The sequence below is a fragment of the Microcaecilia unicolor genome, chromosome 12, assembly GCF_901765095.1.
Source record: "Microcaecilia unicolor chromosome 12, aMicUni1.1, whole genome shotgun sequence".
Taxonomy (NCBI): Eukaryota; Metazoa; Chordata; class Amphibia; order Gymnophiona; family Siphonopidae; genus Microcaecilia; species Microcaecilia unicolor.
The window spans coordinates 66,124,338-66,150,335 of NC_044042.1; the positions used below are offsets into that span (position 1 = coordinate 66,124,338).

Genomic DNA, 25,998 nt, shown 5'->3' on the forward strand with positions numbered 1-25,998 from the left:
AGGGTCTCGTACCCAATGACGGGGCTTTGGTCCACGCCCCAGTGCAGATTGGAGGACGGCTGTCCTCGTTTATGGGTGAGTGGACCACAATAACTTCAGACGCTTGGGTGCTGGAAGTCATCAGAGACGGCTACAAGCTAGAGTTCTGCCGACCCTTAAAAGACGGGTTTGTACTCTCTCCCTGCAAGTCTCCGGTCAAAGCTGTGGCAGTGCAGCAGACCTTGGACAATCTGATCCGCCTGGGGGCGGTCGTTCCGGTGCCAGAAAATCAGCTTGGCAAGGGACGTTACTCCATTTTCTTTGTGATTCCAAAGAAAGGAGGTTCTGTAGGCCTATCCTCGACCTCAAGGGGTCCATTGGACCTTGAAAGTTCGGCACTTTCGCATGGAGACCCTCCGCTCTGTTATAGCGGCAGTGAAGGCAGGAGAGTTCCTGGCATCCTTGGACATCAAGGAAGCGTACTTGCATATTCCCATCTGGCCTCCTCCTCAACGCTTTCTGCGTTTTGCAGTACTGGGCCGACACTTCCAGTTCAGAGCCCTCCCGTTCGGGTTGGCTACTGCTCCGCGGACCTTCTCCAAAGTAATGGTGGTCATCGCGGCCTTCCTGAGGAAGGAAGGAGTACAAGTCCATCCTTATCTGGACGACTGGTTGATCCAAGCCCCCTCTTATGCAGAGTGCGGCAAAGCTATGAACCGGGTGGTTGCTCTTTTGAGCTCCCTGAGGTGGATCATCAACTGGGAGAAAAGCCAGCTGCGCCCGACTCAGTCCCTGGAGTATCTGGGAGTTCGATTCGACACCCAAGTGGGCAGAGTGTTCCTGCCAGACAATCGGATTGTCAAGCTTCAGGCTCAGGTGGACTAGTTCCTAGTAGCCTCTCCTATTCGGGCTTGGGACTATGTGCAGCTGTTGGGCTCTATGACGGCCACGATGGATGTAGTGCCCTGGGCCAGGGCTCATATGAGACCACTACAACAATCTCTGCTGCTGCGCTGGACTCCGATGTCGGAGGATTATGCTGTGCGCCTTCCCTTGGTCCCAGCAGTGCGCAAGGCGCTGAGCTGGTGGACGCAGACAGACAAGTTGTCTGCGGGAATGCCTCTGGTGACCCCGGAGTGGATTGTCGTCACGACAGACGCCTCTTTGATGGGCTGGGGAGCCCACTGCTTGGGAAGGACAACGCAGGGGCTTTGGTCTCCTGCAGAGGCAAAGTGGTCTATCAACCTCCTGGAACTCAGAGCCATTCGGTTGGTGTTGTTGGAGTTCATCCCGGTACTGGCGTTGAAGCCAGTACGGGTCCTGTCGGACAATGCCACGGCTGTGGCCTATGTCATCCGCCAGGGAGGTACCAAGAGCGCCCCTCTAGCCAAGGAGGCCATGAATCTATGCCAGTGGGCGGAAGTGAACCTGGCACAGCTGTCAGCGGCTCTCTTTGCCGGAGTCATGAATGTCAAGGCGGACTTTCTCAGTCGCCATACCTTGGAGCCCGGAGAGTGGCAGCTATTTGCTCAGGCGTTCTTGGGCATCACGAAGCACTGGGGCCAGCCGAGCCTAGACCTGATGGCGTCATCGGCCAATTGCCAAGTGCCGCGCTTTTTCAGCAGAGGACGGGACCCTCGCTCCCTGGGAGTAGGTGCTCTTCTCCAACAGTGGCCGGCACTAGAGCTTCTCTATGTGTTCCCGCCCTGGCCCATGTTGGGCAGGGTGCTAGACCAGGTGGCAAAGCATCCAGGCCGGATAATCCTGGTGGGTCCAGACTGGCCCAGACGTCCCTGGTATGCGGACTTGATCAGGCTCTCAGTGGGCCATCCTCTGCGGCTGCCAGTGGAGCAGGGCCTGTTGCATAAGGGTCCCGTGGTGATGGAGGATCCCTCCCCCTTTGGTCTTACGGCCTGGCTATTGAGCGGCAGCGTCTGAGGAAGAAGGACTTCTCAGACAGGGTCATCGCCACTATGCTGAGAGCGAGGAAGCGCTCTACTTTTACTGCTTACGCCAGGGTTTGGCGTACCTTTGCAGCGTGGTGAAGCAGGCTCATTTTCTCCATTCATTGCTCCAATTTCTTCAGTGTTGGCATTCCTGCAAGAAGGTCTGGAGAAAGGCCTGTCGCTCAGTTCCCTTAAAGTCCAGGTAGCGGCCCTGGCTTGCTTCAGGGGTCGCCTGAAGGGTGCTTCCCTGGCTTCGCAGCCAGATGTGGTGCGTTTTCTCAAGGGAGTTAATCACTTGCGCCCTCCTCTGCACTCAGTGGTGCCTGCGTGGAATTTCAACCTGGTGCTAAGAGCATTACAGGAGCCGCCTTTTGAACCCTTGTTGAGGGCATCTCTGAAAGACCTGACGTTGAAAGCAGTCTTTTTGGTGGCTATCACTTCAGCCAGAAGAGTTTCCGAGCTCCAGGCACTCTCATGTCGAGAGCCCTTTCTGCAGTTCACTGAGGCAGGAGTGACTATTCGCACAGTGCCTTCCTTCCTGCCCAAGATTGTTTCTCGCTTCCATGTGAATCAGCAGCTCTGTCTCCCTTCCTTTCGTAGGGAGGACTACCCAGAGGAGTACTCTGCTCTTAAATATCTGGATGTGAGACGAGTCATCATCAGATACTTGGAAGTGACCAATGATTTCCGGAAATCGGATCATCTGTTTGTCCTGTTTGCAGGTCCTCGTAAGGGTCTGCAGGCTGCTAAGCCTACAGTGGCAAGATGGGTCAAGGAAGCCATTGCAGCGGCTTATGTGGCCACGGGGAAGGTGCCGCCTATACAGCTGAAGGCTCACTCCACTAGAACTCAGGCGGCCTCGATGGCAGAGGCCCGGTCCGTCTCCTTGGAAGAGATATGCAAGGCGGCAACTTGGGCATCGGCCCATACATTCTCCAAGCATTACCGCTTGACTGTGGCGGCACGGGCGGAGGCCCGGTTTGGAGATTCAGTGTTGGGTTCAGGGATTTCAATGTCCCGCCCTGGGTGAGTACTGCTTCGGTACATCCCACCAGTCTATGGATTGATCAGCATGATGATATGGAAGGTAAAATTATGTATCATACCTGATAATTTTCTTTCCATTAATCATAGCTGATCAATCCATAGCCCCTCCCAGATATCTGTACTGTTTTTATTCTGGTTGCATTTCAGGTTCAAGTTTAGTCTTCAGTTACTTCAGAAAGACTTCGTGTTCAAGTTTTTTCACTTGGATTCTTCATGAGTTGAGACGAGTTTGTGTTACAGTGAGCTGCTGCATTCCTCTCCCCTCCGTTTTACGGGGCTGGATTGAGACTTAAAATTCTGCCGGCACTCCCTCCCGCTTCGTGCGGCTGTAGGGCAGCTTTGTACCCCTCCCGCTTCGGCGGTGTTAGGGTCAGTCAGCTCCTCCCGCGGTTGCGGTTGCAGGATAAGCCAGATCCCCCCGCATCGGCGGGTGTGGTGTCCCTCCCCCGCTCCGCGGGGATGAGCTGGACGGATTCCCCTCCCCCACTTGTGTGGGGATGAGCTGGGTTAATTCCCCTCCCCCGTTTCGGCGGTGGTGAGCTGGGCAGAGTGTCCCTTCGTGGGTGTAATTCTCTAAGTGCTGAGTCCTGCGGATGGAGCTTTGATATCGACATACTGAGGAGTTTCCGGCAGCACATGACCACATATAGGGAGGCAAAAGTTTGCTCTCTATCTCCACCTGCTGGTAGATGGACACAACCCACCAGTCTATGGATTGATCAGCTATGATTAATGGAAAGAAAATTATCAGGTATGATACATAATTTTACCTTAAGTAGCTGCAAAGTGTAGGTGAGGTATAACCTTATGTCTCTGTCTTTCAGACACTGGTGATCCCTGGTCCCAAGCTGCAGCCGGAGCAAGAGTTTGAGATGAATTCTACTGTTTCTCAGCCCAAAAACACCCAGTGGTACAAATAACCTGAAGAGGAAGTAGCAATTCCATTTACAAAGACTGGACAAGATCTTGGTGCTTCATTCCTCCTTCTAAGTTCAGAGGATTGAAGCATGGGGTTACATATGAGAGAATCTTCAGCTCCTCATCCTAACCAGTGCTATCTTAGGGAAAGATGACTCTTAGCTCGGACCAGCCACATTCTGAGTGTCTTAATTTTCCAAAGTGCGGCCTCACATCTGACCCAGAATGGCCTCTTGGTTTTTCCTTGTGTCGGATCTGACCCACTGTATTGTTCCCGGTTCAGATTCCTCTGGTCAGTAAGCATTGAAAGGCTGTCTTTGTAAAACATGTTCACATTTTGCTGCTGATTGATCTGTGACTTTAAAAACAGCCAAGACTGCCTGAGCCTGCTCTAGATCATCTGTCATGGGGTTTTGTTCATTTTCTTCTGCAGAAAGGTTTTGACCTAGAAATGCTCATCTTGCTCCTTTGCACTTCCAACTGAGAGAGAATCTGGGCTGAGAGCTAGTACCCTGAGATTTTTTCCCCCCATTTTATATTCCTTCCTATATTGTTTTAATCTGGTAATTGTAGGGATGGTTCTGTATAGAGACCCTAAATGCAATCACCAGTTGTCATCCTTAAGCGATAACCATGACTCCCTCTCCACCATGGGTGGCACCAGCCAACCTGGGAAAGTCCAGTGCTTGAGTTTCTTTATCACATGCATGGTCCTTACCACCTGAGCCCCACTGGGCTAGCAACAAAAATGTTATTTTTTTATTTTACTTTTTATTTACTACTTTTTTGAAGGCTGTACAAAGGTCCACAATAACGTTACTAAAGAGCTATCTGAAAGGCATGATGCTTGGAGAGCTTGAGGATGACATGGTGAGATGATGCATAATGTATCCATGTTCCATTTTAGTTAAATGGTTTGGACCACTGAATCATGGTTGCCTTTTCAGAGATCATAATTTTTATGATCAGCAGACCTAAGACACACAACCTCTCCCACTGAGCCTTTGCCATCACCAGCAAGCAGTGCTCTGGCTATACCTGATCCTGGAATTAGGTAAAGCATCAGCAGTGGAACCATAACCAAAAGCAACACATCTGTATAGAATCTTTATTCTATATACATATCTTACATTGCCTAACACAGCATGTTAAGGAATGACACTCATGGTTGTCTCCCATTGAGAAATTAAGGAGGAGGCTTTAGACCAGGGGTGTCCAACCTCGGTCTTAGAGCCGTATCCCAGTCAGGTTTTCAGGATTTCCCCAATGAATATACACGAGATCTGTTTGCATGCACTGTCTCCATTATCTCTCTATATAAAACGCAACTCCAACGTTCTAATGAAGCCTCACTTTCCCAACATTCTAAAGTGAAGTGGCTGAGATACATTTTTCCCAGCGTTCTAAAGTGAAGTGGCTGAGAAGTTTTCATCCATGAGAGTCTGCCCTGCCCACGCGTCAAACATGATGACGTCGAGAGCAAAGCAATGACACTCAACGAATCACATCACCCACACACCCCCCTCCCACCACCCGAAGCACATCCACACCCCCACCCCCACATGTCACTCCCTCCCTCCCTTCCAGTTCAAGGCCCATCAAGCACCTCCCACCAAGTTGCAGACTCCCCCCTCCCTCAGATTTAAACACTCTACTACTACTATTTAGCATTTCTATAGCGCTACAAAGCGTACGCAGCGCTGCACAAACATAGAAGAAAGACAGTCCCTGCTGAAAGAGCTTACAATCTAATAGACAAAAATAAAGCAAACAAATCAATTAATGTGGGGGAGTGGTTACAAGTCAAAAGCAATGTTAAAGAGGTGGGCTTTCAATCTAGATTTAAAGATGGTCAAGGATGGGGCAAGACTCCGCGTAAATGACCCTGCTCGACGCATCAACAAACCCCCCCCCCCCCCCAAAAAAAAAACCATCAAACACCCCCCTCCCACCACCTGAAGCACATCCACACACTCGCCACCACACGCACACACACACACGTCCCTCCCAGATCAAGGCCCATCACACCCCTCCCACCCAGTTGCAGACTCCCCCCTCCCTCAGATTTAAACACCCCCCCCCCCCTCTGTGTTAATGACACCTGCATCCCCCTACCGCGGCACTCTGGACACCACCCTTTCCTCCGAAATACCTCCCCTCTGCTGACAGATCCGAAGTTTTGTCCTGGGCTGCGGGGCGTGGCTTGATGAATGAGCATCTGTTGAAGTCTCTGTGCGTGCGTCTGACATCAGACGCACGCATAGAAACTTCAACAGATGCTCATTCAACAAGGAACGCCACGCAGCCCAGAACAGCACTTCGGATCCGTCAGCAGAGGTACGCAACGGCTTCAGGGGACGTATTTCGGAGGAGAGGGTGATGTCCAGAGGGTCGCGGCAGGGGGGTCCAGGGGTCAATAATGCGGAGGGGGTGTGTTTAAATCTGAGGGGGGAGGACTCTGCAACTCGGTGGGAGGGGCGTGAAAGTGGGCCTTGAACTGGGAGGGAGGGGGGGTCTGTAACTCTGGAGGGACTGAAGGGGGGGGCAAGGGACCGAGCAGGGTGGTGTCCAGAGGGTTGCGCCACGGGGGGGGGGGGTTACAATCGGAGGGAGGGGGAGTCTGCAACTTGGTGGGAGGGCGTGAAGGGGGCCTTGAACTGGGAGGGAGGGATGGTGGGAGGGGGGTCTGCAACTTGGGAGGGATACACCAAGGGACGGAGGGGGGTCTGGAGGGCGGGGAGTATGGAACTCGGCAGGGAGGGAGGATGGGTGGGAGTTTACCTTGATAGCGCCCGTTTCATTGCGTTTTGAAACTGGCCTTTTTTACGAGTAAGTAGATAAATCTTCTGCATGTTCATTGTGGAAATCCTGAAAACCCATCTGGGCGAGGGCCGAGATTTGACACCCCTGCTTTAGATTGTGTCAACTGACAGGCTGTCCACTTAGGGAGTGGTGGAGTAATAAGTGATATACAGATTCTCACCAGAACTAGTTTTACCAAACTTTCATAGGCCTGTGCTAATGCAAGTAAAAAAAAAAAAAAAAAAAAAAAGGAATATTCTAAATAACCTTGTTTTGATTTCTGTTATTTCTTGTTGAAAGGTGTCAACTTTGTCCCTGCCCATGTCCCCACCCCTACCTGTATCATTCTTCAGTTTGCAGAAGTGAGTCTGTCTCCCTCCTTCCCATTTGATAAGGTCTTAACTGCCTCAATTTTTGATCTAGCTAGGTCTAGTTGTTCCAGAATTATGGGAGTTAGGGGGAGAGAGACAAACTGCAATGAGCAGACATGGACTGTCAGTAAAATCTCATAAGCCTTTCTGTTCAGTTGAACTGAGGCAGGCTAACATAAAAACAATAAGACGTCTTTACAGCTCATATATTGCACTCTCACTCAAAACTTTCATTGTTCCTGATGTGGCAGTGCTGACAGCTCCTTACCTATCCCAAATGTTGCCTGCAGTGCAAGGTATGTCCCTAGCATAATTCTGAGAGGGAGCTGACTTATTCTTAAGTGGGCAGGCTCACAACTGGCAGGTTTGTTTTTCTTCCTGAAGACTTAAATAGGTCACTGATGTAGAAAAGAAAAAGGAAATAAATAGCTGAATTATTGGTTTAGAGGATTCTTACCCCATGACCAACAGGTTATGGGCTTTAAAAAGCCATTTCCCTGTTTAAGGTAGGAAGGCTTCCTACCAGTGCCTGTAGAAAGAAGGTTGTACCACTTAGAATATTGCTGAGACACTAGGAACAGCAGCGAGTGTTGCCATGTCATCACAGACCTTCTCCTGCTAATATGAGGTCATTGTATGGTCTGCATATGAGAGAGTTTGCTTCTGCTAGTCTTTGCAATTAAGATCAATAATTTGAATGATCTGCAGGAAGTAAGAGGGATGAAGCATTTAATCAGCCCATAAGCACCAGCTCTGTTTTGAGTAAGCTCTGAATATAATTATTAAAATTTAAATTTAATTAAAAGAATGACTACTGTCCGTGCTTATGGAGGAATGTGCTTGTTACTTAATAATCTGATTTACCCTACATGTCGGAAGGTGGGGCATATTCTCTAGCTCTCTGCTTTGTTTAGTGCACTTAACCTATCGTACTAAGAGGCATATTTTCAAAGCACTTGGACTTATGTTTAAATCTTCTTTATTCATATATCCAAAGACAAATGCAATACAAACAGACAATATTTCTAACAAAGATAACCCTCCTTTACCAGACCCCTCCCTCTCTCCCCTTTCTCTAGCACTTGGACTTACAAAGTTTCATAGGTTGCTAAATAACTTTATAAGTCTAAGTGCTTTGAAAATGAGCCCCTAAGTGTAATAGAATGTGTGAATTCTTATTAACCTGCTTTAGTAGAAGGATCTAAGAATCAATTTGAGATGCCTGATGTTGGAAAGCTTGGAGTCCTCCGTCCTGTACATTCAGATTGGTTGGTTGATTTGGTGAGAGTAATGCCCCAATATTCAGTGCATCTGTGCTTAGTTTTCTGCACTGATCTCTTGGTATGGAACAAAAAAAGGTGGGAATTGGACTATGGCTTCCCCAGGACAAACGACAAGAACTCCGTTGTTTGTCCTGGGTAAGCCATAGTCCAGTTCACATGTTTTTGTTCCTTTCGGTGTTTCCCATGGGACTACAGTGCTCTTCTGCTACGGTGGACTTTCATTACTGATCTCTTGGTATACAAGCATAAGTGTGTAATACCAGTTTGCCTGCTGTTATGGATTCTTTGTGAATGTTTTTGGGTTGTTGCTTGGGCTAAAGAGCAATCTTACCTTTGCTTATCGACTGAGTGAATAAGTTCCTTTCATTTTCTAATTGCTGGCTAGGTTTGAAAAACAGCTGATTGTGTATATGTTCCTGTTCATCAGCTTGTCATGGAGTAGCCTGCTTCAGCTGCTTTTTCTTGTGTAAAATGTTCTAATGCTCTCGAGTTAACAAAATAGTCTAACCTGTTACACTGGCTGATACAGAAAACAGGGGAATTGTCTTGTGTAAGGTTTTGTAGCTGGCCTGGGCTTCCTTGGCTGGTGGGAAATATACTTTTACCCAGAAAAAAACTTGAGGCTCAACTCTTCTGACAGGTTGTGCAGATGCTCATCTTCCTTGAATATATCTTCCATTCGTTCTTGCTGTAGCTCAGCTTCAAATTAAGATCTGGCGGTCTTAAATGGAGTTAGTTGTGGACCATTTTCTTAATTCACAGGGAATGAAGTTGCGACTCTGAGATGTTTGATCTAGTTCTCAGTTTTACTCAAAATCCCAGGGGCAGACTTCTGGCCTTTTTGTTGGCTTGGGGATGTTGGCATTGTCTGCTGTAGCTACAGCTGCTTTACTCTGGGTCACAGTGCTGCTAGCAGAAGTTACATCTGGCTCACAGGGACAGACCTCTGAATGTCTGGTGAGTTCTTTGCAGTCCTGTTTGGCCCCTGTTACATCATCCTGCACTTTGTGATGGCAGAATATTTCCTTTGTAACCTGATTGTTAGCATCTAGGATCTGATTCTTGGCCGTATTTTGTGTGGAAGGTGAGAGTACTGGGTCTTCCTCAGAACACTCTCTTGGGTTTTTTATTGTGGTTGCAGTTGTTTTAGTTTCCCAGGGACATACATTCCTATTTAAGGAATTGGTTCGTTTTCTTACGAGACATTTGGTGTGACTTGCACTAAAATAAAGGTCTTCCATTTTCCCCTCACTTTTACTTATTGTTTTTGTGAGATGTTTTAAGTCTTCACTTTTCCAAGAATTAACTGTCTCCTGTTTGCTTGTTGACTTCTGTGAGTTACTTGACGGCAGTTTGCTGATTGTACCCTTGATATGTGCTTCCATTTTGATAGGAAGTCTGTCTTCCATCTCCCAAGGATGCATTTCATTTTTGATGCTGATGGCCCCATCTATGGATTTCCAGGGGCAAACCTCTTCTCTGTTGCTTGATTCTTTTGAAATAGCTTTGCACCACTCCCAGGTGTCACTTGTAGATTTACTCAGTGTTCTCGGCAGATCCTCATAATCCAGGCTTTCCCAAGAACAAATCCCACCTCTTTTACTGCCATTGCTTTCTGATTTCTTTGGAATACTTTGGCCTTGGTCAAAGGTTTTGCTTTCAGATTTGCTGATTGTCTCCAGAAATTGCTGTGAGCCCATAATTTTCCAAGGGTGGATGGTTTCTTGTTGACTCTTAAAATTCTCCAGCTGCCTTAGTACTGTGCTTTCTTCACCCTTTGGAGCTTTGCTAGTTTCCCATGGACATATATCTGCTTTAAAACAAACTTCAACCTCAGCAGTTTTCCAGGGGCAAATTTCATCCCTTTTCTTATCCATCCTGTCTAATGTGTTGGACGTTTTGTAATTTTCTGTAGCTGCTGTACTTGCACATTTGCTCAGTTGACCTAATGATTTCTGAGCTTCCATGCTTTCCCAGGGACAAATCTCATCCTTTTTGATGTCAATGCTGTCTGATGTTTTGAAGATAACACTAGATTGGTTCCTCAGTCCTGTGGATTCTTTGGGGTCATTGCTGCTGAGCTTCACCATCTTTCTAGTTGTGGCATATATTCCAGCTTCTGCTGAGCCACCTCTTTCTGTTTTCCTGCCCACTTTGCCATGGGAAGGCAAACTGGATTTGACATCTATTTTTACATTTTCCTCCCAAGGGTAGACCCCATACATCTTACTAGAGTTAGTATTCTGCTTGTTTATGTCTCTGGTCCCTGGAGGGCAGGGCCCTGGTAGTTCACTGCTTGTTTTGTTAGTTTCTTGTTTGGACATTTGCTCTGCTTTAGCAGTGGGAGTCACTTCTGGGTCAAACCTCTTGGCTTCGCCATTCCTAGTGTTCGTGTCTCTCTGATGATTCCCTTCACTTTCTTCTTTTTCTTTCCTTCCTTTGAGGTAGGAGCTGCCTTTCCCTGTAGGAGATCCTTTAAGTGCTCGCATGGCTAACACAAAACTTTTGAGGGTGTTTTTATGAGAAGGTTCTCTACAACTTTGTTTTGCTGAAGTAGTATTTGGCATATTGGAACATGTTAATTCTAAAGAGCTAGATGTATTGGAGCTGTGAGTGCCAGGGACCTCATTTTCCCAAGGACATAACTCTGCAGGAAAAGAATGAGCTGTAGCTGGGGTGACTTTTGCAGGACATGAAGAAAAACACTGCATTAGATCGCTGTAGTCCTCTTTTTTCAATTCTGGTTTGGATCTATCATGTGCTTCTATACTTTTAGTCTTAGTTGGAAGATCTTTAGTTTCTTCTAAGCACAGGCCTTGAATCAAGTGCTTGAAAGGTGGGGCTGTATCCTCTGGATGTGAAGGTGCTGGGCCTGTGTCTGGCAGCGTGTCAGCATTTTGTGGCTTTCCTGACTGATGGGATCTGTCAACACCGCTGCATATGATTGGTGCATAAGTGACATGCTTATGGACCTTGTGCTCCAAGGATATAGATGGAAGGTCCTGTACTTCCCAAGGACAAACTTCAGCCTTGTCATAGAGGTCTTTCAGAAGAGAGCTTGCAGCTTCTTCAAGAACATTGTTGGTCTTCTGCTGCTTTGCTGTCTTGTATGCTTGACCATCATCTTTGTGTGTCTCCTCACCTACTGCTAATGTCATGTCACGTATAGTGGTTGCTTCCTCTGTTTTTCTCAGCTCCTCCCCCTCTGCTTGCTTTGAGCAGTCTTCCACAGTGCAAACCTTGTTCGTTAGTAGCAAGGCCTTTTCCCTGGCACTGGTAATAACACTGAGTGATTTCTGGAGATTATATGGCTTTGGGTGAAGAGGCTTCTCCGTTAAGAGGTTATGAGCACTGGCTGACTTGTATACAAGGGGGGCGTCTTCTATTGAATCACTGATGGATTTCTGTGAGGCTTTCTTTGCTAGTTTTTTCCTCATTAAGGAGTCCCTAAGGGAAGCATCTTTAGATGAACTCGCCAGGCAGGGTGGTGGTGAGGGTGGGGTATTCTCCTGGTCTCTTACATGGTCATAAGTACTGTGGGATTTCTTTAGTGAAAACAGTTTGTTCTTTGGAGGCTCCTCTCTCATCTTCATGCTGGAACTGCTGGAGTCAAACACTTTCTTTTTGTAGGAGCCAGGATAGCTTCCCCCACCACCTCCTATAGACCCATCTTTCTCCTCGCGGCTGCACTGCCGTGAGACAGATTCTGGAATTTCTGTGATTCGTCTCATGATGGAACGGCCCAAGCCTCGCCGGGAGCTCCTCTTTTTTTGAAGGTGTGGATTATTGGCAGTCATCCGCTTAGTCTTGTGGACTTCAAGTTGTGCATAAAGTTTCTTTAATTCATCCTATATTCAAAGATAGAAAAAGAAATAATATATTTTTAAATTTGTATGTAAGAATCAAACTTTGGGATGTCTTGTTTCCATATAAATTTGATAGCCTCTTGAGTGTCTATGGCTAATTAGTGAATGTAAAGGAACTTGAGCAATCTGTTTCCAAGAATGATTCTCTGGCACTTTCTCATAAGACATAATACCAATTCTGGAGCAGACTTGCCATAGACCCAGGGGCAGACTGACTGACTATTCAGGCAACCTGGCAGTGCCCAGCGCTTCCTGCCCCATGTGTCCATTTCTCACTCTGCTTTTCCCTCGGCCCCTGGGTCCAGCACTGCTCATCTCTCGCAACTCCTCTCCCCCCCCCCCCCCTCCACTTGCATCCCAGCATCTCCTCTGTATGATCCCCCCTCTTGAGCTGCCTGCCACTGAGCTTGCGGGCTGTTCTCTACTCATCCTGCCCCCTTCTGACGCAACTTCCTACTTCCACAAGAGCAGGATGCAGCAAAGAGCATCCCATGAGGTTGGTGGCAGGCAACTCAAGGGAATTGCTGCCGTTCTGCTATAGAAATGCAGGTTTTAAAGGGGGGGGGGGGCATTCAGACACAGGAGGAGATACTGGGTGTGGGGGGGTGAGGAGTTGAGAAATTAGTAGTGCTAGACTTGGGGGCGGAGGGGAAGTAGTGAAAGATGATCAATATGTGAGGTTAGGGCAGGAAGAGAGATGGAAACATGTTGGACCTGGGGGTACTGGGGAAAGAGGGAACAGAGAAGGAGGGACAGAAAATAAATGTTGTATTTTGAATTTATTAACAGGAATATGTTAGCTTTAGGAAATCTGGATGCATTTCTGTTTTTATTTCTTCAGTGTTGTAATACACGCCGAATTTGACTTCTTACGGTTCCCAGTTCAATTTTTGTCTTCATCTTTCTATTTGTAATTTATCCATTGTTCTGTATTTGATGAGGGTCTGTCTGTGTTTTAGATATGACTGAGGTGTAATGTTCTGTTTGTATGTAGTTTCGGTATAGAACAAGTTAGCAGTTCCATTTACTCTGTTTTGCCTGTAGTTGATGTATTGTTGTTTTAATAGTTTAAAAACATTTGATATACCACCCTAGTTGTCAGACAAGTTAGAGTGGTTTATATATTCATAAAACACAAAAGAAAATTAGAAAAGAATACAAGGGAAAGTAATAGAAAACACACTCATCCCAGCTATTCAATAAAAATAAGAAAAGGTCAATATTCTTTTAGTAGGTCACCTGGGCAGGAGACTTAGTGTCGCATAGCCTGAAATAAACTTTGCAACAAACTAAGATTTCAACCTAACTTTAAACAAAGCATAAGACTGTTCCTCACGACTATCTTGCAGGAGTGGATTCCGTAAGTAGGATCCAGTGTAATAGTTGTAGTGCTACCTATTCATAGGGTTCTTGCTGTTTGAATCATAGTGCTACGTTCATATGCCATGTTTGCTACATTTATGTTAGGATTTTTGCAGGTTTTGTATTTCAGAATGTGTCTGGAAGTGGAGAGATTTATGCTGCTACTCTTCAAATGCCATGAGCATCAGACTATATATATATTTTTTGTAGAGCTACTTCTATGGAGAAATTCCTTAGTTCTGAGCTGCATCTGTTGGGGAAAGGTTGGATTCTTATGGATGCTGAGCATGTGTCAGACCAATGTTGAGCGTCAGCAGTATTTAGATGGCAAAACAACATGCAGATCATTTAAAATGTCTATCCTGGTTCCACCTTTAGCATGATTTAATGATTTTGTATATTGCTAATAAGCTGTCGGGGGAGTGGGGGAACTACCCTTATTGCCTGGGGGCCCAGATATCTGTCAGTCTTCCCCTGCATAGACCCCTTTAACCTTTGGGCTGTTTTATGTGTGATCAGGACTGTACTTTCTTAGTACTGAGGGAGATAGAGGATTGGATCGGCAATGGCTCTGGCTTTATGGATTCCTGTACATTTCATCATCTGCTTGGCTTTTCCTCTGCATGCTAAGAGGGTATTCATTCATTATACAGCCTATGCCACCTACCCGAATATCTTCTGGATCAAGACTGTGCTCACTCCAAGCTGATGTGATGCTGCTGTTCAAGTAGGAGCCTGAGCGCCGCAGATCCAGCTCGTCCTCATATACTTCAGCTGCAGTTTCCTCCCGAAAGGATGTTCCTAGATGCAGGAACTACACAACAAAAAATTCCTCCAGTTATTGTCATCCCTCAATGTAGAGAATAATCCCAAACTTTGACACTACTACAGTGGGTGAGGGAGGACTAGGAAAGTTTTACTCCTGTGGGAATGAATACAGTTACAAAATGGCCCCTTGTATACTTCTAGGAAGACTTTCAGAGGTACACAAGACTTTAAAATGAGTTAATGAGAAGGATAGAGCAGTGCAAAACTCCCAAAGAAGGAGAGAAGGGTCCAGAAGCTGGAACTTGAGCACAAGGGCATTGGTAGGTTGTGACGTTTACCTTTGGAACAAAGAGTAGTGCCAGTGTTATGGTGACAGTAACATGAGTATGGATGAAAAACGCCAGTAGCGTCCAATCAGGGTGCAAAGAAGGTACCATGATAAACCTAGAAAGGAAACACAGAAGAGAGGAGCAATCATGTTCTTTCACGCAAACAACTGTGAGTTGTTCTCAGGCAACAGATTTATAAGAGTAGTGACCTTTCCAATCCATCTGGAATGCTAGCTGGAAAGAAGACACATTGCCCAGAGCTAGTGACTTTCCATGGCTATGTAGAGTGATTGATACTCAAAGCAGTCTGGAAAAGGTGGCAAGGGTTTCTGTGATAAGTCAGAAGGCCACAGCACCTTCTTATCTCACTATTATGGTGAAGATTGGTCAAGGGTTGTGTTTTCTCTGTAATAAACTGAAGCATAAATTCCTGATCCCTGTCATCTAGATGTTAGTGAAGCCCAAAGTAAGGGCTTCACTTATAGGTTTTAAGTTGGCACTGAGGACTAATTGTGTGCTCACCTGCCTACATGGAAAGTGGCGGAGATCACCATCTCATTGTGAAGAGCAACACCCATATAGCGAGGTTCGTGGAATGCAGAGGGCACTGTCTTAGTTGCATAGCATAGAAAGCTTCCCCAGAACAAGAAGAGCAACTCGGCTGTCAGGAGCAAAGGGGACAGACAACAATCAGAATGTTTGCATTGGTGCATACAGTGAAATGTTTTCTTAAGAGCATTAGCCCATGTGTGGAGATGCTGGGAGTGTCAAAACAATTTTCATAACAGTTTTAACGGTGGGCCTATGGCATGTGGGGTTTGTAAGGAGCTAGGAACAAGGCTTGCATCTCCTGTCCATTGCAAATTGAGTTTAGGTGCACCACAGAGAGGACAGTGTGGCCTTTTTCAGCCCTGGAGCTAGCAAGGGGATTTTGACTGCCTGAGTAGGATTGTTTAGGGTGAGATGATAGTAGCTAGACTCTGAGCAGAATCTGCTGGAGATTTCCGTGATATGGTGATAAGTCAGCTGGAGGAGATCTGAATTGCTCCTGTTATACAGAAAGCTCACATGCTTGGCAAACAGTGTGCAATCACATATGTCTGTCTTCAAGACTGGAGATGGCAGATTTTACTTCTGCTCATGATGTTTCAAGATGATACTGGACTGAATCTCAAATCACATGTAATGGCTTATGTGAGCAACCTATAAAATTAATTCTATAAAACTTTGACCAGCTTCCAATACAAATCAAGTACTCTTGGTATTGGCTATGATAAGAACATATACATAAGAACATAAGAGTAGCCATACTGGGTCAGACCAATGGTCCATTTAGCACAGTATCGTGTTTTCCAAACAGTGGCCAAGCAAGGTCACAAGTACCTGGCAGAATCCCAATTAGGAGCAACATTCCTTGCTACCAATCCTGGGGCAAGCAGTTGCATCCCCATGTCTGTCTCAATAGCAGACTATTGACTTTCCTCAAAGAATTTGTCCAAACCTTTTTAAACCCAGATACACTAACCGCTGTTACCACATTCTCCACAAAGAGTTCCAGAGCTTAACTATTTGTTGAGTGAAAAAATATTCCCTCATACTGTTTTAAAAGTAATTCCATGTAACTTCTTTGAGAGTCCCCTAGTCTTTGTACTTTTGGAACGAGTAAAAAATATATTTACTTCTTCTACTCATTCTACACCACTCAGGATTTTGTAGACCTCGATCATATCTCCCCTCATCTGTCTCTTTTTCAAGCTGAAGAATCCTAACCTCTTTAGCCTTTCCTCATATGAAAGGGGTTTCATCCCCTTTATCATTTTGGTCAGTCTTCTTTGAACCTTTTCTAACTCCGCTATATCTTTTTTCAGATACGGTGACCAGAACAGAATGCAGTACACAAGGTGAGGTCACACCATGGAGCAGTACAAAGGCATTATAGTATTTTCGGTCTTATTCACCATCCCTTTCTAACAATTTCTACCATCTTGTTTGCTTTTTTGGCCACCACTACCGCACACTGAGCAGAAGATTTCAGCGTATTATCTACAACAACACCGAGATCTTTTTCTTGAGTGCTGAACCCCAAGGTGGACCCTAGCATTGGGTAACTGATTTGGATTACTCTTTCCAATGTGCATCGCCTTGCATTTTTCCACATTAAATTTCATCTGCCATTTGGATGCCCAGTCTTCCAATTTCCTATGGTCTTCATGCAATATTTTGCAGTCCACATGTATTTTAAAAACCTTGAATAGTTTTGTATCATCTGCAAATTTAATCACCTCACTCGTCATTCTGATTTCCATATAATTTATAAATATGTTAAATAGCACCAGTCCCAATACAGATCCCTGTTGCACTCCATTGTTCACACTCCTCCATTGAGAGAAATGACCATTTAAACCTACCCTCTGTTTTCTGTCCAATAACCAATTCCTAATCAACACCAGAACCTTGCCTCTTATCCCATGACTCTTTACATTTTTTTCAGGAGTCTCTCAGGAATTTTATCAAAAGCTTTCTGAAAATCTAGATATGCTACATCATCCGGCTCATCTTTATCCACATGTTTATTCACGCCTTCAAAAAAATGAAGCAAATTGGTGAGGCAAGATTTTCCTCAGCTGAACCCATGCTGACTCTGTCCCATTAAACCATGTTTGTCTCTGTGTTCCGTAATTTTATTCTTTATAATAGTTTCCACTATTTTGCTCGGCACCGACGTCAGGCTTACCAGTCTGTAATTTCCGGATCACCCCTAGAACCTTTCTTAAAAATTGGCATCACATTGGCCACCCTCCAACCTTCAGGTACTATGGATGATTTTAACGACACATTACATATTACTAACAGATCAGCAATTTCATGCTTGAGTTCTTTGAGTACCCTTGGATGTATGCAATCTGATCCAGATGATTTACTACTCTTCAATTTGTCAGTTTGGCTCAGTACATCTTCCAGGTTCACCAAGATTTCTTTCAGTTCCTCCTCATCGTTACTATGAAAAACCATTTCTGGTACAGGCAGATCTCTTGCATTTTCTTCTGTAAAGACAGAAGCAAAGAATTCATTCAGTTTCTCAGCTATGGCCTTGTCCTCCCTGAGCGCCTCTTTGCTCCTTCTTGATCTAACGGTCCCATGGATTCCCTCGCAGGCTTCTGATGTTCCTGAAAAAGTTGTTACTGTGAGTTTTAGCCTGTGTGGCAAGTTTCTCTTTATATTCTCTTATAGCCTTCTTTATTAATGCTTTGCATCTGACGTGCTTCTGTTGCTTCTTATGTTCTTAATTTGAATACTTTTTCCATTCTTTGAAGGACAATCTTTTGGCTGTAATAGCCTCTTTTTTTTTTAAATTTATATGAAGTCTTTATTAATAAATGACACATTCTTCCAACAGTACAATCAGTAATATTCATACCGATTAAAACATTATATAATGACAGAGGTATTAAGTTACAAATCAGGTTTCTCCAAACAATACTAAGATCACGGCACTTTAGCAGATGATACGTGTTACCTCCGCACCAGGGCGAGAGAGAAGTAATATTGATATCTTTCGGAACTTCAAATTTTTTATAGAATTTTTACAATAAAAGACAAACAAACTCCACTCCACACCCCCTGTAATACCCTCTCTTACTTCACCTTTTAACCATGCTGTTTTCTCTTCTTTCCACCTTGGCAAGTACATGGAATAAATCTGGACTGGGCTTCCAAGATGGTATTTTTGAATAACGCCCACGCCTGATTTAGTGTCCTATCCTTAGCAGACAATCCTTTTGGTTTCTTTTGAACCATTTTCCTCATTTTATTATAGTTACCCTTTAGCTGCAGTAGATTTCTTTTTCTGGTTCATCCCAGATAGTAGCTCAAACTTGATCATGTTATGATCACTGTTTCCCAGAAGACCCAACACCGCCACCTTTTACACTATGCCCTGCACACCACCAAGGACCAAATCCAAAATGGCTCCCCCTCTTGTCAGTTCCTGGATGAGTTGCTCCAATAAGCAGTCATTTATTACATCTAGAAATTTTATCTCCCTTGTGCTCCCTGATGTAACATTTATCCACTCAATATTGGGGTAATTGAAATCATCCATTATTATAGTGTTGCCAAATTTGCCAGCTTTCCTAATCTCTGTAAACATTTCTTCATATGTCCGTTCTGTCCCGGTGAATGGTAGTACAGCACTACAAGAATACTCCTCATCACACCTGGAATTTCTATCCGTAATGATTCCATGCTGGTATCTTTCATGTGGAATGTTTAGTTTATTTGACTCAGTTCCCTCTTTAACATGTAGCACCCCCCCACCCCCCCAAATTTGATTCTCTCTATTGTTGTGATACAATTTGTACCCTGTTAACACAGTGTCCCATTGATTCTTCTCTTTGCATCAAGTCTCTGAAATGCCTATTTATATATACCTCATCATTTAGAGTTATATACGCTAACTCTCCCATGTTATTTTTTTAGGCTGCTAGCATTTGTATGCAGGCACTTCAAATTGTGTTTTTTCCTTGGATCTACAAGTGTAGAAGTTGAAGGGAATAATGTGCATCCTTTTGCTCTCCTATTAGACACTCCTGGCTTTCTTTCACCAGTATTGAAACCTCTCTTTTGGGACTCCCTAAAGATCCTGTTTCAGTAGTATCCTTCAAGGATACTCCACACTGAGCCATGTGCTCCTGGGCATGATGGATACTTTGCTTCTCAATTAGTGCAGGAGGTAATGGTCCTGGGGCCGCTTGATAACAGTGATCATAATATGATCAGATTTGATATTGGTTTTGGAGTAAGTACTCACAGGAAATCCAATACGTTAGTATTTAATTTTCAAAAAGGAGACTATGATAAAATTAGAAGAACGGTGAAAAAAAGAACTTAGAGGAGCAGCTGCAAAGGTCAAAAATTTACATTGGGCATGGATGCTGTTCAAAAGTGCCATCCTGGAAGCCCAGGCTAAATGTATTCTGTGTATTAAAAAAAAGAAAGAAGGAAGACCAAACGACAGCCAGCATGGTTAAAAAGTGAAGTGAAGGAAGCTATTAGAGCTAAAAGAAAATCCTTCAGAAAATAGAAGAAGGAACTGACTGAAAATAATAAGAAACAGCATAAGGAATGTCAAGTCAAATGCAAAGCGTTGATAAGGAAGGCAAAGAGGGACTTTTAAAAAAAGATTGCGTTGGAATCAAAAGCACATAGTAAAAAATTATTTTCAGGTATATTAAAAGCAAGAAGCCTGAAAAATAATTGGTTGGACTGCTAGAAGACAGAGCCATAGTCTAGAGATTAAATGAATTCTTTGCTTTGGTCTTCAGCAAGGAAGATTTCAGAGAGATACCAGTGCCAGAAATGGTATTCATAGCAGAAGATTGGAGGGTGGCCAATGTAATGCCGATTTTCAAAAAAGGTTCCAGACGAGATCCAGGAAATTATAGACTGGTGCACCTGATGTCAGTGCCGAGCAAAATGGTAGAGACTATTATAAAAAAAAACAAAATTACAGACCATATTCAAAAGTATGGATTAATGAGACAAAGCCAAAATGGATTTAGTGAAGGGAAATCTTGCCTCACCAATCAATTACATTTCTTTGAAGGGTGAACAAATGTGCATAAAGGTGAGCTGGTCGATACTGTGTATCTGGATTTTCAAAAGGCATTTGACAAAGTACCTCATGAACACAGAGAACAATACCAGATTAAACTGAAAGAAGCCAAGAAAGAGAGACATCTGGTGAAAGTGCAAGCAAAAGAACAAATGGCTAGAAATGTAAGGAGGTGCTACAAAAATTTCTTTAGGTATATTAGTGAAAGAAGAATGACTAAAAATGGAATTGTGAGACTGAAAGATGCTGCGAACCACTATGTGGAAAATGATGAAGAAAAAGCAAATGTGCTAAACAAATACTTCTGTTTTGTTTTCACAGAAGAAAATCCTGGAGAAGGACCACAATTGATTGGCAAAAGTACATATGAAAATGGAGTGGATATAGCACCGTTCATGGAAAAGAATGTTTATGAACAACTTGAAAATCTAAAGGTGGAAAAAGCCATGGGACCGGACAGGATCCATCCCAGGATATTGAGGGAGCTCAGAGAGTTTCTGGCGGGTCCTCTTAAAGATTTGTTTAATAAATCCTTGGAGACAAGGGGCGGTTCTTTGGGATTGGAGAAGAGTGGATATGTTCCCTCTTCACAAAAGTGGTGACAGAGAAGAAGCTGGAAACTACAGGCCGGTAAGCCTCACTTTGGTTATTGGAAAAGTAATGGAAGCGATGCTGAAGGAAAGGATATTGAATTTCATGGAATTCAATAAGTTGCAAGATTCGAGACACCATGGTTTTACCAAAGGTAAATTGTGCCAAACGCATCTCATTGAATTCTTTAACTGGGTGACCAGAGAATTTAATCAAGGACGTGCGATAGATGTAATCTACTTAGATTTCAGCAAAGCCTTTGACACTGTTCCTCACAGGAGACTCTTGAATAAACTTGTGGTTGTGGTTAATGAAATTCACTCGAAGGAGGGAAAGACGAGTAGTGGAGTGCCTCAAGGATCAATGCTGGGGCCAATTCTGTTCAGTATATTTGTGAGTGACATTGCCAAAGGGTTAGTGTTAGAAGGTAAAGTTTGCCTTTTTACGAATGATACCAATATTTGTAACAGAGTGGACGCCCTGTAGGGAGTGGAAAACATGAAAAAGGATCTGCAGAAGTTGACAATTAAAATTCAGTGCAAGTGATGCACTTAGGGAGTAGAAATCTACGGGAGACATATGTGTTAGGCGATGAGAGTCTGATATGCACAGACAGGGAGAGGGATTGTGGGGTGATAGTATCTGAGGATCTGAAGGCAACGAAACAGTGTGACAAGGCGGTGGCCATAGCCAGAAGGATGCTAGGCTGTATAGAGAGAGGTGTAACCAGCAGAAGAAAGGAGGTGTTGATGCCCCTGCACAGGTCATTGGTGAGGCCCCACCTGGAGTATTGTGTTTAGTTTTGGAGGCTGTATCTTGCTAAGGATGTAAAAAGACTTGAAGCGGTGCAAAGAAAAGCTACAATAATGATATGGGATTTGCGTTACAAGATGTATGAGGAGAGACTTGCTGACCTGAACATGTAAACCCTGGAGGAAAGGAGGAATGGGTGATATGATACAGACGTTCATATATTTGAAAGGTATTAATCTGCAAACAAACCTTTTCCAGAGATGGGAAGGCGGTAGAACTAGAGGACATGAATTGAGGTTGAAGGGGGGGGGGGCAGACTCAGGAAAAATGTCAGGAAATATTTTTTTCACGGACAGAGTGATGGTGGATACTTGGAATGCCCTCCCGTGGGAGGTGGTGGAGATGACAACGGTAACAGAATTCAAAAATGTGTGGGCTAAACACAAAGGAATCCTGTTCAGAAGGAATGGATCCACAGAAGCTTAGCAGAGATTGAGTGGCAACACCGGTAATTAGGAAGCAAAGCTCGTGCTGGGCAGACTTCCACGGTCTGTGCCCTGAAAATGGCAAGGACAAATCAAGGTCAGGTATACATATAAAGTAGCACATACAAGTTTATCTTGTTGAGCAGACTGGATGGACCATACAAGTCTATCTGCTGTCATTTACTATGTTACTATGAAAGACTTTAGAGGAAATTGGAGAGTCATTGGATAGGAGGTAGTGTCCTATTGTGGATTAAAAACTGGTTAAAAGATAGAAAACAGAGAGTAGGGTTAAATGGTCAGTATTCTCAATGGAAAAGGATAGAGAAGTGGGGTTCCCCAGGGGTCTGTGCTGGGACAGCTGCTTTTTAACATATGTATAAATGATCTAGAGATGGGAGTAACTAGTGGTTACATTTGCTGATGACACAAATTTATTCAAAGTTGTTAAATTGCAAGAGGATTGTGAAAAATTAAAAGAGGACCTTGGGAGACTGGGCATCTAAATGTCAGATGACGTTTAATGTGAGCAAGTGCAAAGTGATGCATGTGGAAAAGAGGAGCCCAAATTATAGCTACATTATGCAAGGTCCCACCTACCAGGAAAGGGATCTTGGCGTCATTGTTGCTGATACGTTGAAACCCTCTGTTCGGTGGTATTAGGAAAGGAATGGAAAACAAAAATGAGGACATTTATAATGCCTTTGTATTGCCCCATGGTGCGACAGCACCTCGAATATTGTATTCAGTTCTGGTCACCGCATCTCAAAAAAGATATAGTGGAATTAGAAAAGGTGCAGAGAAGGGTGATGAAAATGATAAAGGGGGTGGGACCACTTCCCTATGAGGAAAGGCTAAAGTGGCTAGGGCTCTTCAGCTTGAAGAAAAGACGGCTGTGGGGAGATTTGATAGAGGTCTATAAAATAATGAGTGGAGTGGAACGGGTAGATGTGAATTGATTGTTTACTCTTTCAAAAAATATTAGAACTAGGGGGCATGCAATGAATCTACAAAGTAGTAAATTTAAAATGAATCTGAGAAAATGTTTCTTCACTCAACGTGTAATTAAACTCTGGAATTTGTTGCCAGAGAATGTAGTGAAAGCAGTTAGCTTAGCGGGGTTTAAAAAAGGTTTTGATGGCTTCCTAAATGGAAAGTTCTTAGACTGTTATTAAAATGGACTTGAGAAAAATCCATTGCTTATTTCTAGAATAAGTAGCACAAAATGTATTGTACTTTTGGGATCTTGTCAGGTGCTTGTGACCTGGATTGGATGCTGGGTTTGATGGACCTTCAGTCTGTCCTAGTATGGTAATACTTATGTACTTATAACCCATCACCTTTATGAAATAACATTTTGTTTTCATTTTAGTAAACCATCTCTATATTGTCTAAGTTCCAGTTACACAGAAACCTGCATCTACAACATTGCTTAGCAACACCCCTTACTAGCATCTGAACACACAATCTGTCTTCCTGGAGGTGTGCAGAGATGAGGTCACAGGCAGTTACATTGTACCTGGCTTTTCTCCTGCATACAAATCGGATATGATCAAAATTAAATTAATAATTTGTATTATATATGACTATCATGAACTCATCTCTTGGGGCTGCAGGGTCTGTCTGTGGAGGTGCACTGCAGTAGTTGCCTCAGGTTGGCAGTAGTCTGTTGTACTACACTATACTGATATTTTGTGGCCACTGCTGGTACTACAACAGATCACCTGTCCTGGACAGACAAAAGCGCATTATCAAAATAGAATTATCGTGAGTAAGTTTGCTGGCACTAGTGTAGACACATTTGTAATGAAGCCTGTCTGTGGTATTGATTAATGATTATAGAGTCTCAGTTTCTTATTGAGAGATTGGCCCTTCAAGTGCTAGTAGGAATTCAGCTAAACTGGAGCCGGAGGCAGTAGTTCAGGAGCATGGAGAAGATGCCAGCCACTGATGAAACCTGCAGCGTCAAAAGCTTGACTTTTGTGTTGTGCATTGCATTAGCAGATTCCACTCAGTACATGTTGCACTCAGTGAAAATAAGGCAGGAGCTCATATATGCAGCAGCCAATCTGAGGATGAGGCAGCAGAGGAGATTAGTTGCCCTTGTGGATAACAGGAGACCCCGGGGGAGGAGTAGCTAAGAGGGAGGGAGACAAGGATGAAATAAGTGATGAGGGAGTGCTGGAGGGGTATTTGAAAATAAATATTATTATTTATTGCATTTGTATACCACATTTTCCCACCTTTTTGCAGGCTCAATGTGGCTTACAATATATCATGAATGGTGGAAATACATTAGAAAATAGACATTTAGTATTGCATTTGACTGCCAATGTTTTGTAGCTATCTTCCTAAATAAGCCCACCTTTAATAGATCTTTTCTAGCAAGGAGTGTTTGGCCTTGATACTCACCCACAACCATCATGTAGTCCCAGCGATCGTAGTCACAGATGTAGAACACCAGCCCAGAAGCTGTCTGGGTGCGAACCACAAGTGGGATGTTCCGATCAATGTTCTCCAACATTCCAATGGTCCAGGCTGCTAAGAACCAGAAGACCAGCAGCAGAATAACTCCCAACATCCTAATCACTCTCCCACTGGTCATGTAAGGAACTCTTTGAGCCGTGCGTGAAAGGAACACTTTCAGCACCCTGCAAGAAAGACAGAGAGGGCACCACAAAGCGGCAACTGCACCATATCATTCTGACAGCTGTGGTGATGAAGTGTTCAGTTTTGGCAGTAAGCATAGGTTGTGTTCACTGTGTTTATACTCCTACTGATCTGCTCAGTTTTGTGCATTAAGTGAACATTTTTGTTTAAAGTTGTGATTCCAAAGCAGCTAGCTCAAGGAACAGAATGCAGTTGTGTGATGTATGTTGGAAGGCATAAGCCCTGTCAAAAGCATGTTCTGTACCTTCCCACCGCCTTTGGGTGTTATTGCCCTTAGTCTACCCTCACCTGTACAGCTTTAGTTATGTATATACAGGTTAGTGAATTATGCTGAGCATCCTCCCCTGTGGTTTCTACCTGTACAGCTTCAGAGTGATGGTTCCATAAACAATGGCGAATCCCAGCATGCGCACCCATCGCAGCACGATGCAGCGGAAAACACTGGGTTTGAAGTACAGGATGAACACCTGCATGAGTCATTAAAAGAGAAATCCTTTTACATTTGTTTTCAGATCCACTCCCAATGTGTTGTACACACACACACCTTGAGGCTATCCCTTTGTGTGTGTGTGTGTGTGTGTGTGTGTGTGTGTGTGTGTACTTGTACTTTAACTCTTTATTGGACCATGACATATATTGCAAAACCTCCAAGCTTTCTATGGGGGATCAGGCTGTTTGAGACCGTCCAATAAGAGGATCAGCTGTTGGCCACAGTCTAATTATCTTCTCTTTTAAAGCTTTGCCCTCCTGTGTTAACCAGCCTCTCCTGGACTTCACCATTCATGAAATACTACACTATACAGTATATGTCAAGGTCAATTCTACTGCTATCTTCCCAAATTTCATTATCTGTGAACACCCACATTAGCTCCTTGTTTCCACAAGGGCAAGATCAGATGCCCTACCCTGGTATCAGGTGCAAATGTATAATAGTAATCAACGGAATTAAAAAAAAAATCAAGTACTGCCAATGGTGATTGTGAAATTGAAGGCTGAGTATTAATGATAAAAGGATGGATTACAGGGATTCTTTTGTGGAGTCTCCACTGGAGACTCACACTCTATCTCTGGAACAGTGTTCCATTCCTTTCATCCCTTTGTCCCTACATGTTAATCCTTCTGTACATAGGAGAGCAGCACAGCTGGACAGATGATTAATCTCTCTATCCTGTAGGAAAGCAAACCCCATCCTTCACTTTGTGTTAGCAGTAGTA

The 25,998-nt window shown here is 44.1% G+C and overlaps 2 protein-coding genes across 4 annotated transcripts in view; one reads left to right on the forward strand and one right to left on the reverse strand.

The window, feature by feature from the left end:
- Nucleotides 1-5,170, forward strand: part of MRPL45 (mitochondrial ribosomal protein L45) — a 41,171-nt gene extending 36,001 nt beyond the window's left edge. For all 3 annotated transcript variants that reach the window (XM_030221008.1, XM_030221006.1, XM_030221007.1), the window contains one exon: nt 3,797-5,170. In XM_030221008.1, the coding sequence (XP_030076868.1) occupies nt 3,797-3,892 (96 nt within the window). In that variant the 3' untranslated portion in view covers nt 3,893-5,170. The remainder of the gene's footprint in view (nt 1-3,796) is intronic.
- A 3,982-nt stretch (nt 5,171-9,152) lies between these two features.
- The window catches only part of GPR179 (G protein-coupled receptor 179), a 57,531-nt gene continuing 40,685 nt past the window's right edge, over nt 9,153-25,998 (reverse strand). The window contains exons 6-11 of the mRNA XM_030220467.1: nt 25,142-25,251; nt 24,527-24,765; nt 15,194-15,332; nt 14,681-14,786; nt 14,242-14,388; nt 9,153-12,194 (exon numbers count right to left, since the gene is read on the reverse strand). Coding sequence (XP_030076327.1) covers nt 9,153-12,194; nt 14,242-14,388; nt 14,681-14,786; nt 15,194-15,332; nt 24,527-24,765; nt 25,142-25,251 — 3,783 coding nt within the window. The remainder of the gene's footprint in view (nt 12,195-14,241; nt 14,389-14,680; nt 14,787-15,193; nt 15,333-24,526; nt 24,766-25,141; nt 25,252-25,998) is intronic.